The following is a 13,429-nucleotide window of genomic DNA, read 5'->3' on the forward strand; positions in this document are numbered from 1 at the left end:
GCAGTTAGTCATGCAAACTGTTTGTTGCTCAAGCTACCCAGGATCCAACACCCCTGTCTACTTGAGATAATATTTTTAATTAGGGCCCGAGTTGGAATTGCGTCGTTTATCATTATTCTCCCCACTTCTATCGCATTTTAAAGAAAATTAACACGCAGGAAAATCCACACATTTTTGCAAGCGCGTCCGGTCTGGCAAAAAAAGGATATTTTTGGGGTCCCAAACCCAAAATGTCAAAAATGTCCCTGTAGCGCCCCCTTGAAAAGTCGAACAAAAATCAGCCCCTGACACCAATTTCACGTACCTTCACAAAAATCGTCTATCATGACAAGACGCACATCTCAAAAACCCATATTTGAAAACAAACAGGAAGTAGGCCATCTCGATTATCATTATCGTTATCCAACTTGGTTTATTTGAAGTATTTTGTATTTTTTTGCGTATAATGTCTTTTTTTTTGTATGGTTTTAATATTTTAGTAAAACTATGCGCTTTCTCCCTAAAATTACACATTTTTGGTCCATTGCAACTTTGTTCTTGGTATTAAATAAATACATATTTATTTCAAATGATGACTTCTCCTAACAATGTTATTCTCTGGAAATCATACATCAACATACAATTGCATAGTTTCTTCGATCATTACAACTTGTTTCTGTAGTGTTACAGCTTTATTCTTACAAATGTATGTCTTTTTCTTACAATAGCAGAACTTTAATTGGGCACATTTTTACTTTTTTCTAGGATTTTTTTTTTTTTGTCAACTGATTACTTCTGTTAAAATTCCGACTTTTTATCGTGAAACGTTACACATTTTCCATGTAATATTACAATTTTCAAAACATTCTGGGAATATTTCGACATGAGTACTTAACGTCACAGCTAAAATGTTCTAAATTTCTGACTTTTAGTCGTTGTAAAATTCTGAGGCTTTTAAAATACGCACAAAAACTCACTAATTTTTGCAAGCGCATCTGGTCTAGCGCCCCCTTGAAAAGTAGAAAAAAAAACAGCCTCTGACACCAATTTTACGTATCTTCACAAAAATCGTTGGCGACATCTATCATGACAAGACGTACGTCTCAAAAACCCATATTTGAAAACAAACAGGAAGTAAGCCATCTCGATTATCGTTATCGTTATCCAACTTGGTTTATTTGAAGTTTTTTAAGTATTTCTTTGCGTATAATGTTTTTTTTGTTTGGTTTTAATATTTTAGTGAAACTATGCACTTTCCCCCTGAAATTACCCATTTTTGGTCCATTGCAACTTTGTTCTTGGTAATTAAATAAATATATATTTTTTCAAATAATGACTTCTCCTAACAATGTTATTCTCGTGAAATCATACATCAACATACAATTGCATAGTTTCTTCGATTATTACAACTTTTTTCTGTAGTGTTAAAGCTTTATTCTTACAAATGTATGTCTTTTTCTTACAATAGCAGAACTTTAATTGGACACATTTTTACTTTTTTCTAGGAATTTTTTTTTTCTTGTCAACTGATTACTTCTGTTAAAATTCTGACTTTTTATCGTGAAACGTTACACATTTTCCATGTAATATTACAATTTTCAAAACATATTTCGACCTGAGTACTTAACGTCACAGCTCAAATTTTATAAAATTCGGACTTTTAGACTTTTAAAATATTTCAGATTTCTTTGTCTAAATATAAACTGACCTGAATAGCGCACAATTTTGATACAAGCCCTGTTGGAATTGCGTCGTTTATAATTATTCTCCCACTTGTATCGCATTTTAAAGAAAATTAACACGCACAAAAACTCACACATTTTTGCAAGCGCGTCCGGTCTGGCAAAAAAATTATATTTTTGGGGTCTCAAACCCAAAATGTCAAAAATGACTCTATAGCGCCCCCTTGAAAAGTAGAAAAAAAATCAGCCCCTGACACCAATTTCACGTACATTTACAAAAATTGTTCCCGTTATTGTTATCGTTATCCAACTTGGTTTATTTTAAGTATTTTAAGTATTTTTTTGCGTATAATGTTTCTTTTTTGTATGGTTTTAATATTTTAGTAAAACCATGCACTTTCCCTCTGAAATTACCCATTTTTGGTCCATTGCAACTTTGTTCTTGGTAATTAAATAAATATATATTTATTTAAAATGATGACTTCTCTTAACTATGTTATTCTCGTGAAATCATACATCAACATACAATTGCATAGTTTCTTCGATTATTACAACTTTTTTCTGTAGTGTTACAAATTTATTCTTACAAATGTATGTGTTTTTCCTCACAATAGCAGGACTTTAATTGAACAAATTTTAACTTTTTTCTAGGATTTTTTTCTTCTTCTTGTCAACTGATTACTTCTGTTAAAATTTCGACTTTTATCGTGAAACGTTACAAATTTTCATGTAATATTACAATTTTCAAAACATTCTGGGAATATTTTGACATGAGTACTTAACGTCACAGCTCAAATGTTCTAAAATTCTGACTTTTAGTCATGGTAAAATTCTGAGGCTTTTAAAATATTTCAGATTTCTTTGTCTAAATATAAACTGACCTGAATAGCCTATAAGTTTGATAGAGGCCCTGTTGGAATTGCGTCGTTTATAATTATTCTCCCACTTCTATGGCATTTTAAAGAAAATTAACATGCACAAAAACTCACTCATTTTTGCAAGCGCGTCTGGTCTAGCAAAAAATGATATTTTTGGGGTCCCAAACTCAAAATGTCAAAAATGTCTCTATAGCGCCCCCTTGAAAAGTAGAAAAAAAAATCAGCCCCTGACACCAATTTCACGTATCTTCACAAAAATCGTTGGCGACGTCTATCATGACAAGACACACGTTAAAGTGTCAAGAACCCATATTTGAAAACAAACAGGGAATCGGCCATCTCGATTATCGTTATCGTTATCCAACGATGCAGCTTTAATTTTGTTTATGCTCTGATTGTTGAAAACAAATGATTTTTTTTAGGACTGGAAAAAGCACATTTAGCAAGAAAAACATCTTAAGTGTTGAAAGTTAACCTTTAATGTTGCTAGCATAGAATTGTTACATTATGAGAATATGATCAGAATATTGTAATGTCAAATTTTGAGAAGAAGGCTGAAAAATTTGGAATTTCAGTCATTAGATTAAAAAAAACTTAATGTAAATGAAACGTTTGAGTCTAGCTAAAATAGATTTTTTGAATAATTACTTTTTTATATTTTTAATATTCCCATAAAAGTATGACTTTTTAAAAAATATTATTAAGAGAGAATAAAATGATATTTTACAAGAATAATGACGTAACTCAAAGCACACAACAATCCCAGATTCTATATCTTGTTTTTTTTTCTTGAAGTGCAATTTTTTTGTAACTTCTTTATTATTTGGAAATGTCAAATAAAGTCTTTTTTTTTTTCAAAAAAAAAAAAAAAAAAGCCTTTTTGTTGCGTACACTCTTTGTAGTGGAGATCGTGACCCCAAAATGCAGGACTCAGCAGACAGGGTGCGGGTGGGAGTGTATTTAATGTCCAAATGTTCAAAAACACAAATACAGTGCAGCAGGGAAATGCACCAATAAGCACTGGGAACATTGTGCATGAAAAAAAAGTACAAAAAACTCAAACAGAGTGCAGCAATGGAGTGCACAGAATAGCACAAGGGAAACTGTGCATGGAACATGTAAGCTTAACAAGAGAAAATACAAAACTACAATGGCAACTACTACTGACGTGTACGTAACAATGATCCCACACCTGGCTTAAATATTCCCACGATATTACGAGTTTTGTCGAAAAACATTTCCATTTAATTCCTGTAATAATCATACTTTGTTATTGTAATATTACTTATGATACCATCATCAAAAATCCCAACTTTTTACTTGGAATATTTCGCTGGCATTCTTGGTAAATTATGCCTTTTCCCCCATGATGCCACAGCTCGCATTAAGTTAAATTACAACTTTGTCAAGGTACATTTTGAATTATGACTTATGGTCCTGATATTGCTACTGTCATGATCCGTCATGTCATGTTTTTGTAATGTTCTGTTAGTTTTGGACTCTTTTAGTTCCTGTTTGACACCTGAGTTTGTTTTAGTTACCATGGCTACTTATGATTTTCACCTGCCTCTGGTGTTCGGGACGCACACCTGCTTCTAATCAGAGGACTATTTAAGCCTGCCTTTGCCAGTCAGTCGTCCTGGCATCATTAGTTGTTTGCCTCATGCCTGGACTACGTAAGTCTTAGTTGTTTCATGCCACAGTTTCATATTGGTTTCATGCCACAGTTTCGTGTTTGTTCTATGCCGTAGTTAATGCTAGTTGTTTCATGCCAAAGTTTTGTGTTTGTTTCATGCCACAGTTTTGTGAGATTCATTTCTATAGTTTCATGTCCTAGGTTTTTGCCTTAGCTTCCGTGTGCGATAGGCACGCTTGCCTTCGGGTTGTTTTCTGTTATGTACCTTGTTGAGTGTTTCTTAAAATTAAATCATGTTCCTACCTGCAAGTCCTGTCCGGAGTCGTCCGTTTACCTTCCTGGGAGAACGACCCCGCAGTAAGCTGCGAAAACCGTGTCCTGACAGCTACTTGTTTTATCCTAACAGTAAAGTGCTGATACATAACATTTATAAAGGTTTTTTTTTCTGATACAATTCTAACATTCTTTTTGGCCTGTTATGTCTTTTATTTTGGTAAATATTCCAACTTTTTCCAGGTATTTCCCGGTTTCATTCTTGAACAAATGATGCATTTTTCTTGTAATCTGTGACTTTTCTCTTCATTTTTCAACTTTTGTTTTGTGAACAAGACTGTTATTCCTTCTCACCAAGAACATATTCACATTAAATGTGTTAAGTATTAACACACCTCTTTTTATTTTTATTTTTTCCAGAGCCTATCTGGACGTGAAGGAGCTGAAAGAGATCCTGCGCTTGGACGGCTCCACTCACCTGAACGTCTTCTTTGCCAACTCCTCTGATGAAGATCTAGCGGGAGTTGCCACTTGGCCGTGGGACAAAGAAGCCCTCACGCATTTAGGTACAGAAGACACGGCGTGCATGATGATGATGCAAAATATTCACGCTTGCCTCCACTGTTGATTTGGAGTAATTACAGTTGGCGCCCCAAGCAGCGTCTTGTCTTTATCAAGATTATAATGAAGCCCAGGTGGTCCATGAATAATGCATTCGCTTCTTATTGATCTTCTCAAAGGATATTACTATAGAAAGTGAACTTGGATACACTTTAGAGTAGTTTGCGTAAAGATTGTAGGGACTTACTATACACTGACAATGACTTAGCACACAGTTGTTGTAGTCAAAATAGCTGGTATCATGTGAGTAGCAACATAGTTTTGTATTGTGGTGGTAGCATCATGATTTGGGGCTGCATGAGTGCTGGTTCCTTGAAGGAAATTATATTGCAACATACGGTTTTTATATACAGTCGTGCAGTCAAGATGCACAATAAGGAGGCACTTGAAGAAAAATGGGCTGCATGGTCGAGTGGCCAACAAGTTCAATTTTGGTCTCATCACTCCGAATTACTTTGTTCCAGAAGTTTTGAGGCTTGTCTCTGTGCTGTTTGGCGTAATGTAAGCGGGATACTTTGTGACATTTGCGCAGAAATGTCTTTCTTCTGGCGACTCGACCATGCAGCCCATTTTTCTTCAAGTGCCTCCTTATTGTGCATCTTGAAACAGCCACACCACAATATTTCAGAGAGTCCTGTATTTCAGCTGGAGTTATTTGTGGATTTTTCTTTGCATATTGAACAATTTTCCTGTGAACACTGCTGATTGGCATTCTCAATTCCTTGGATAGCTTTTTATACCCCTTTCCTGTTTTATGCAGTTCAATTACCTTTTCTCGCTGATCCTTTGGCAACTATTTTGCCTTCCGCATGACTCAGAATCCAGAAACATCTGTGCAGCACTAGATGAAAGATGCAATGGTCTGTCAGAAGCCCAGAAACTCACTGACCTTTTATACACACGCATTAATTACAAACAAACAGGTCACAGGTGAGGATTGGCACCTTGATTAGCCATTGAAACCTGTTTGTGTCAACTTTTGTGCATGTTATCAGATCAAAGTCACTGGGGTATGTCAACTTTTGATCAGGGTCATTTGGGTACTTTCTTTTGTCATTTTGATTTAAAAAGAGTAAACACAGTTGTTTGCCAATAAATAGCTTCACACAACCATTAAGCATGAGTGGAAGAAAGGTTTTTGTGTTATCATTCATATTCTCTGAAGAATGGCCAAGAAATCATAAATTCTCCCAGGGTATATAAACTTATGAGCACAACTGTATATATATTGACTCCCCTTTTCAGGTGGAATCGTGCTGAACCCGTCCTTCTACGGTACACCCGGCCACACCCACACCATGGTGCACGAGATCGGTCACAGTCTCGGACTCTACCACGTTTTTCGAGGGATCTCGGAGATCGAATCGTGTAACGATCCGTGTTTGGAGACGGAGCCCTCAATGGAGACCGGAGATCTTTGTGCGGACACTAATCCCACGCCCAAGTTCAAAGAATGCCACGATCCAGAACCCGGCAACGAGACCTGCGGCTCTCCGCATTTCACTAACACGCCTTTCAACAACTACATGAGTTATGCAGGTGAGGGACGTACTCTTGTGGTCTGTATTCATTGTAAAAAAAAGTCACAGTAATCACGCATTAACTTGTTTTTTTTGTGTCTCCCTACAGATGATTCCTGCACCGACTCCTTTACCCTGAACCAAGTGGCTAGGATGCACTGCTACCTGGACCTGGTCTACCAGACTTGGCAACCTAATTCCAAACCTCCTCCGGTGCCCATTCCCCCGCAGGTGGTGGAGCAACATCACAACTCCTTCACTTTGGAATGGTTTCCACCCATTTCAGGACAATTTTACGACAGGTGAAATGACCTGGATAGGCACATGCGCCTTTTGTAAAAAAGAAAATGGAAAAAAAACATCACATTTTTGCCATCAAATTTAATTTTTTTGAAATATTTGAAATAAATATGAAACATATTTTTTTAGACTATTTTTTTTTTGTACAGTACAGGCCAAAAGTTTGGACACACCTTCTCCTTATTCAATGCGTTTTCTTTATTTTCATGACTATTTACATCGTAGATTGTCACTGAAGGTTTCAAAACTATGTACTTAACAAAAACAGGTGAAATAACTGAAAATATGTTTTATAAATAAAATAGCCACCCTTTGCTCTGATTACTGCTTTGCACACTCTTGGCATTCTCTCGGTGAGCTTCAAGCACACCTGTGAAGTGAAAACAATTTCAGGTGACTACCTCTTGAAGCTCATCGAGAGAATGCCAAGAGTGTGCGGAAAAGGAATCAGAGCAACGGGTGGCTATTTTGAAGAAACTAGAATATAAAACATGTTTTCAGTTATTTCACCTTTTTTTGTTAAGTACATAACTCCACTTGTGTTCATTCATAGTTTTGATGCCTTCAGTGACAATCTACAATGTAAATAGTCATGAAAATAAAGAAAACACTTTGAATGAGAAGGTGTGTCCAAACTTTTGGCCTGTACTGTATGTTTTTTTTTTTTTTTTATACATATTTGTCTTTAGATTTATTTAGTTTTTGGGGCAACATTATTATATATTTAATATCTTTTTTTTTTTTCTTAAAATTATAATTTGTTTGTATTTATGTTAGGCCTTTATCCAACTTGGTTTATTTTAAGTATTTGTTTGTGTAAAATGTTTTTTTTGTATGATTTTAATATTTTAGTAAAACTATACACTTTCCCCCTAAAATTACCCATTTTTGGTCCATTGCAACTTTGTTCTTGGTAATTATATATATATATATATATATATATATATATATATATATATATATATATATATATATATATATATATATATATATATATATATATATATATATATATATATATATATATATATATATATATATATATATATATATATATATATATATATATATATATATATATATATAATATATATATATATATAAAAATATATTTTTTAATTTTTTTATTTTTTTATTTTTTTTTTTTAAATTTATTTATTTTATTTTTTTTCAAATAATGACTTCTAACAATTTTATTCTTGTGAAATCATACATCAACATACAATTGCATAGTTTCTTCTATTATTACAACTTTTTTCTCACAACTTCGTTTTTGTAATGTTACAGCTTTATTCTTGCAAATGTATGTTTTTCTCACAATCACAGGACTTTAATTGAAAAAAAATTTAACTTTTTGGAGGATTTTTTTTCTCTTGTCAACTGATTACTTCTGTTAAAATTCCAACTTTATTTGTGTAAAGTTACACATTTTCCATGTAATATTACAATTTTCAAAACATTCTGGGAATATTTTGACATGAGCACATAGCATCACAGCTAAAATTTTATAAAATTCTGACTTTTAGTCAATTCTGAGGGTTTTAAAATATTTCAGATTTCTTTGTCTAAATATCAACTAACCTGTATAGCCTATAATTTTGATACAGATTTTTTATTTGGCCTATATCTAAGTTGGTTTCTGTGCTTGTCTGTTGGTTTCCTAGAGAATTGGGATCAGTGTGCGATAAATGCACCGAGGGTAGAGTTCTACTGCAATACGCCTCCAACTCGTCATCCCCGCGACCATGCGATCCCTCCGGACACTGGTCACCGCTTGGGGCTGAAGGTAGCATGTCCTCCATCCTATACCATTCTTCTTCACTGTGATATAAACACACGCTACACTTCAAATATGCTAAAATATGTCAAATATGCTACAACTGGAATGGGGTTTAACTGTTGTTGGCTCTCTGAGTCAGAGCTCCAACACGCCAACATTTGGCTCACTGACTCATCTCCAAAACATGCACTTATTCGTGAGGATCAAGATTTAAGGTACCACCATTCCCACCTCCCATGTCAAAAGTGGAATTTTCCTATTTGTGTGGGATTAAAGTGCAATAAAAGCTAACATAAGTGGGATTTTGGACATTTTTTGGTCCTCTGATTATAAGAACCTTGCACGGAGGAGGTATTTATGGTATTAAGATACATTTTTTTCCCCATCTGTGCACCACTGCATCACTCTGTGCTTTTTACTGTGCTTGCATCAAGCATTTTATCCCCGTTATAACTTGGAATAGCAACGAGCACCATCACCCTCGGTTCACCATAACAGATACTGAATTTTGTCATAAAGACGCATACACTAAGTATCGTAAGAGTCAAAAACAGAACATGTATTTATTTACAGAATTCACTTTAAATGGAAAAATGTACTGCAATTTTTTTAAAGGTAAAATTTTGCAGACTGAGCTGCCAGTTTTATTGTCATTTTTACAGTATACAATTTTGTGGATAACTTGCTTTAAAATCAGAATGCAAGCTGATGTTTGAGCATTTATTTTCATTTTAACAAAAAAAGTTTGGAATGTATGATAATATAATATTTACATTGTTACATAATATTAACGATTAAAAGATATGCAATTGTATGCAGTACATTTTTTTCCCAGGACCTTACTGACACATAATATTTCTAGGCCTTTTTATGGTGGACCAGATCTGGCCCCTGGGCCTTAAGTTTGACATTGGTGACTAAGATGATAACCACCTCTTGTATACTCTATACTTGACAATATTATATATAATATATTGCCAAAAGTATTTGATCACCTATATGAACTTGAAGTGCCATCCCATTCCTAGCCCATAGGATTCAATATGATGGCGGCCCACCTTTTGCAGCTATTACAGCTTCAACTCCTCTGGGAAGGCTGTCCACAAGGTTGCGGAGTGTGTTTATAGGAATTTTTCCACCATTCTTCCAAAAGCGCATTGGTGAGGTCACACAATGATGTTGGTGGAGAAGGCCTGGCTCTCAGTCTCCGTTGTAATTCATCCCAAAGGTGTTCTATTTGGGTTCAGGTCAGGACTCTGTGCAGGCCAGTCAAGTTCATCCACAGCAGACTCTGTCATCCATGCCTTTATGGACCTTGCTTTGTGCACTGGTGCACAGTCATGTTGGAAGAGGAAGGGGCCCGCTCCGAACTGTTCCCACAAGGTTGGGAGCATGGGATTGTCCAAAATGTTTTGGTATCCTGGAGCGTTCAAAGTTCCTTTCACTGGAACTAAAGGTCCGACCCCAACTCCTGAAAAACAACCCCACACTATAATTCCTCCTCCACCAAATTTCACACTCGGCACAATGCAGTCCGAAATGTACCGCTCTCCTGGCAACTTTCAAACCCAGACTCGTCCATGGGGTTGCCAGATGGAAAAGCGTGATTCATCATCCCAGAGAACGCGTCTCGACTGCATCCGACTCTTTGCATTGGACTTCGTGATGTATGGCTTAGATGCAGCTGCTCGGCCATGGAAACCCATTCCATGAAGCTCTCTGCGTACTGTACGTGGGCTAACTGGAAGGTCACATGAAATTTGGAGCTCTGTAGTAGAAAGTCGGCGACCTCTTTGCACTATGCGCTTCAGCATCCGCTGACCCCTCTCTGTCAGTTTACGTGGCCTACCACTTGGTGGCTGAGTTGCTGTTGTTCCCAAACTCTTCCATTTTCTTATAATACAGCCGACAGTTGACTTTGGAATATTTAGGAGCGAGGAAATTTCACGACTGGTTTTGTTGCACAGGTGGAAATCACTGAGCTCCTGAGAGCGGCCCATTCTTTCACAAATGTTTGTAGAAATAGTCTCCATGCCTAAGTGCTTGATTTTATACACCTGTGGCCGGGCCAAGTGATTAGGACACCCGATTCTGATCATTTGAATGGGTGGCCAAATACTTTTGGCAATATAGGGTATAAAAAAAAAACCTAAAGAACATCTTTATTTGGCTCCAATCCAAAAATTGTTCTTCTTTGGTCCTTTGCCCACATTTCTGTGGAAATTGGTTTAGTAGTTTAGTCTCAATCAGGCAACAAACACAAAGCAATCAATGGAGGTAATGACTACGCAGTCATGATTGTCCTCGGACCCAGGAGTAGTTCCAGTATTTCCCACACATTCATTTATTTGTGGCGGCCCGCCACGAAAGAATTACGTCCGCCACAAATAGATTTATTTTTTATTTTTTATTTTTTTTATTTTTTGTCCTGTCCAGCTTCTCAGGCAAATCATATAGTTGATATAGTTCAGATTTACTTTACAAAAGAGAAGTGTAGGATACTTCTCTTGTTGCCTTATTTGTATTTGACCACTACTGTTTTCTGTTTATTTGTTACTGACTGTGGCAGGACACCTCTGCCTCTGTTTCGCTTTATGTTGCTGGTAAATAATATGTTTGTAGTAGTAGGCTAAAGTCAAATTGTTTAGTATGCACTAATTAAAGGGGCAGAGCTTTAAGAGACATTATAGCTTTTATATTTTATAAGATATATTTTTTGTAAGAACCACAATTAATAAATATATTTCAGTGAATAACTTATTGTTCAAAAGTGTTGTAATTATATTGTAAAATGGATGGATGGATGGACGTTTAAAACAAAACTGTTATTATTAATTAGTAAGTATACATTTTTTTAGCCTTTTTAGAGAAAATCATATCATTGTGGTAAATTATGCAAATTACTCGATGATGTCATGGTGACCACGCCCATAGCCACGCCCCCACCGCCACAGGTATCTTGGCAGTTTATGGGAAACACTGAGTTCAATGAACGCTAGTGGCGATTATGATGTTATTAATGTTTAAAGCGATAGTGTACAAGCTGGAGGCCTATTACTCATGCCTTATTACACTCAATTACTACTTTAGAGCTGCCCTCTTCCACATATCAACTCAATGTCCTTTAGGCATGTTGCCAGACAGACACATTTAATGGGTTTTTTTTATCTTTTGAAAGTTTGTCCGCTTGCATGAGTGTGAATGTGTGTGTGTGTGTGTGTGATGTACAGTAAAGATTATTTAAAGGCACTGAACCTTGCCTTCACGCGAGCGATAATGTGTGTACCAGAGGCAAGTCCGGGCTTGTCCAACATGCTCCGTGTGTAAACTGTACTCAATTTTCCTTCTTGGAGGGGCTCCCTGTTTGTGTCAGCTCCCCGTGTCCTCTTAACTCTGCCCGGCCTGGTGTCTCGGTGGACTCCACGGCTTGTTTGCAGCAGTTTCTCACTCCTTCTTCTAATGCACACACAGACTCTCATTTGCATGTAAACTATTTGGGGGATCAACGAGTTGCATGTGTGTGTGTGTGTGCATTCACGAGATGAGTGTTCTTGCATGCACATGGCACCTGATGGCAGCACTTCTTATACACTGCAAAACCTGAAATCTAAGTAAGATTAAATATCTCAAATAAGGGTGATATTTGCTTATTTTCTGTCTGATAAGATCATTCTTCTCACTAAGCAGATTTTATGTGTTTTACTTGTTTTAAAAGTTTTGGGCCTAAATGATCTCAGTAAGATATTACAACTTGTAGCTGAGATGTTATGACCTATATTAAGTAAAACATGCTTGAAACTAGAACATCAACTGTTGCAAAGTTGTGTCATCAACACTCACAAGTATAAAACACATTTTTTAAAGTAATAATTTCTTATTTCAAGCAAAAAAAAAATCATGACTTTGACACCATTGTGTCTCTAAATTAATAATAATAATAAATGCTAATAATAGATTTTATTTGTAAAAAGCACTTTATATTGAGTAAACAATCTCAAAGTGCTACAGTGTATTAAAATAAAAAATTAAAAAAATTAAAAAATAAAATAAATTAATAAATAAAGCAATAAATAAAGAAATAAATAAAAAAAGATAATAAAGAAATAAATAAAAATAAAAACTAGAACAGCCAAATAGCTATAGCTAGTATGCACATATCTAAAAAAAGGCTTTTTTTTTAAAAAAAAAAAGAAGGGCTTTTAAGCCTTTTTTAAAAGCATCCACAGTCTGTGGTGCCCTCAGGTGGTCAGGGAGAGCGTTCCACAGACTGGGAGCGGCGGAGCAGAAAGCCCGGTCTCCCATTGTTCTTAGCTTTGTCCTCGGAGGCTAGAGGAGGTTAGCCTGTCCGGAGCGGAGGTGTCGTGTGGAGAATTTGGGGGTGAGTAGTTCTTTGAGGTAGAGGGGGGCATTTCCATGGAGGCACTGGTGGGTTAGCAGGGAGATCTTGCTAATTAAAACAGATGACAGCCAAATGGACTTTGTTGTTTTATTTTCAATTAAACAATAGAAAATACGTACTCTTACAGTAGTACAGTTGGCACAGTACAGTAAACTGACAGTTAATATTTAAACATTTAACATGTGACATTTCTAACAGTTTTGAACAGAGATAGTTCATGCACATTCAGATGAATTCTTCAAAATTACGATTAAAACATTTTTGGCCGGGGGCCAGGCTGTATATATGCGCACTAATTGACTGAAAGAGCACGCACTTGGCGCGATGATATCATGTTATCGATGGAAAAATGCATTTTTAG

The 13,429-nt window shown here is 35.9% G+C and overlaps 1 protein-coding gene across 1 annotated transcript in view; it reads left to right on the forward strand.

The window, feature by feature from the left end:
* pappaa (pregnancy-associated plasma protein A, pappalysin 1a) overlaps positions 1–13,429 on the forward strand; it is a 273,947-nt gene that overhangs the window by 63,552 nt on the left and 196,966 nt on the right. The window contains exons 3-6 of the mRNA XM_062031011.1: positions 4,869–5,014; positions 6,315–6,608; positions 6,699–6,891; positions 8,554–8,675. Of these exons, the coding sequence (XP_061886995.1) occupies positions 4,869–5,014; positions 6,315–6,608; positions 6,699–6,891; positions 8,554–8,675 (755 nt within the window). The remainder of the gene's footprint in view (positions 1–4,868; positions 5,015–6,314; positions 6,609–6,698; positions 6,892–8,553; positions 8,676–13,429) is intronic.

This window comes from Entelurus aequoreus, linkage group LG21 (genome assembly GCF_033978785.1).
Source record: "Entelurus aequoreus isolate RoL-2023_Sb linkage group LG21, RoL_Eaeq_v1.1, whole genome shotgun sequence".
Lineage (NCBI taxonomy): Eukaryota > Metazoa > Chordata > Actinopteri > Syngnathiformes > Syngnathidae > Entelurus > Entelurus aequoreus.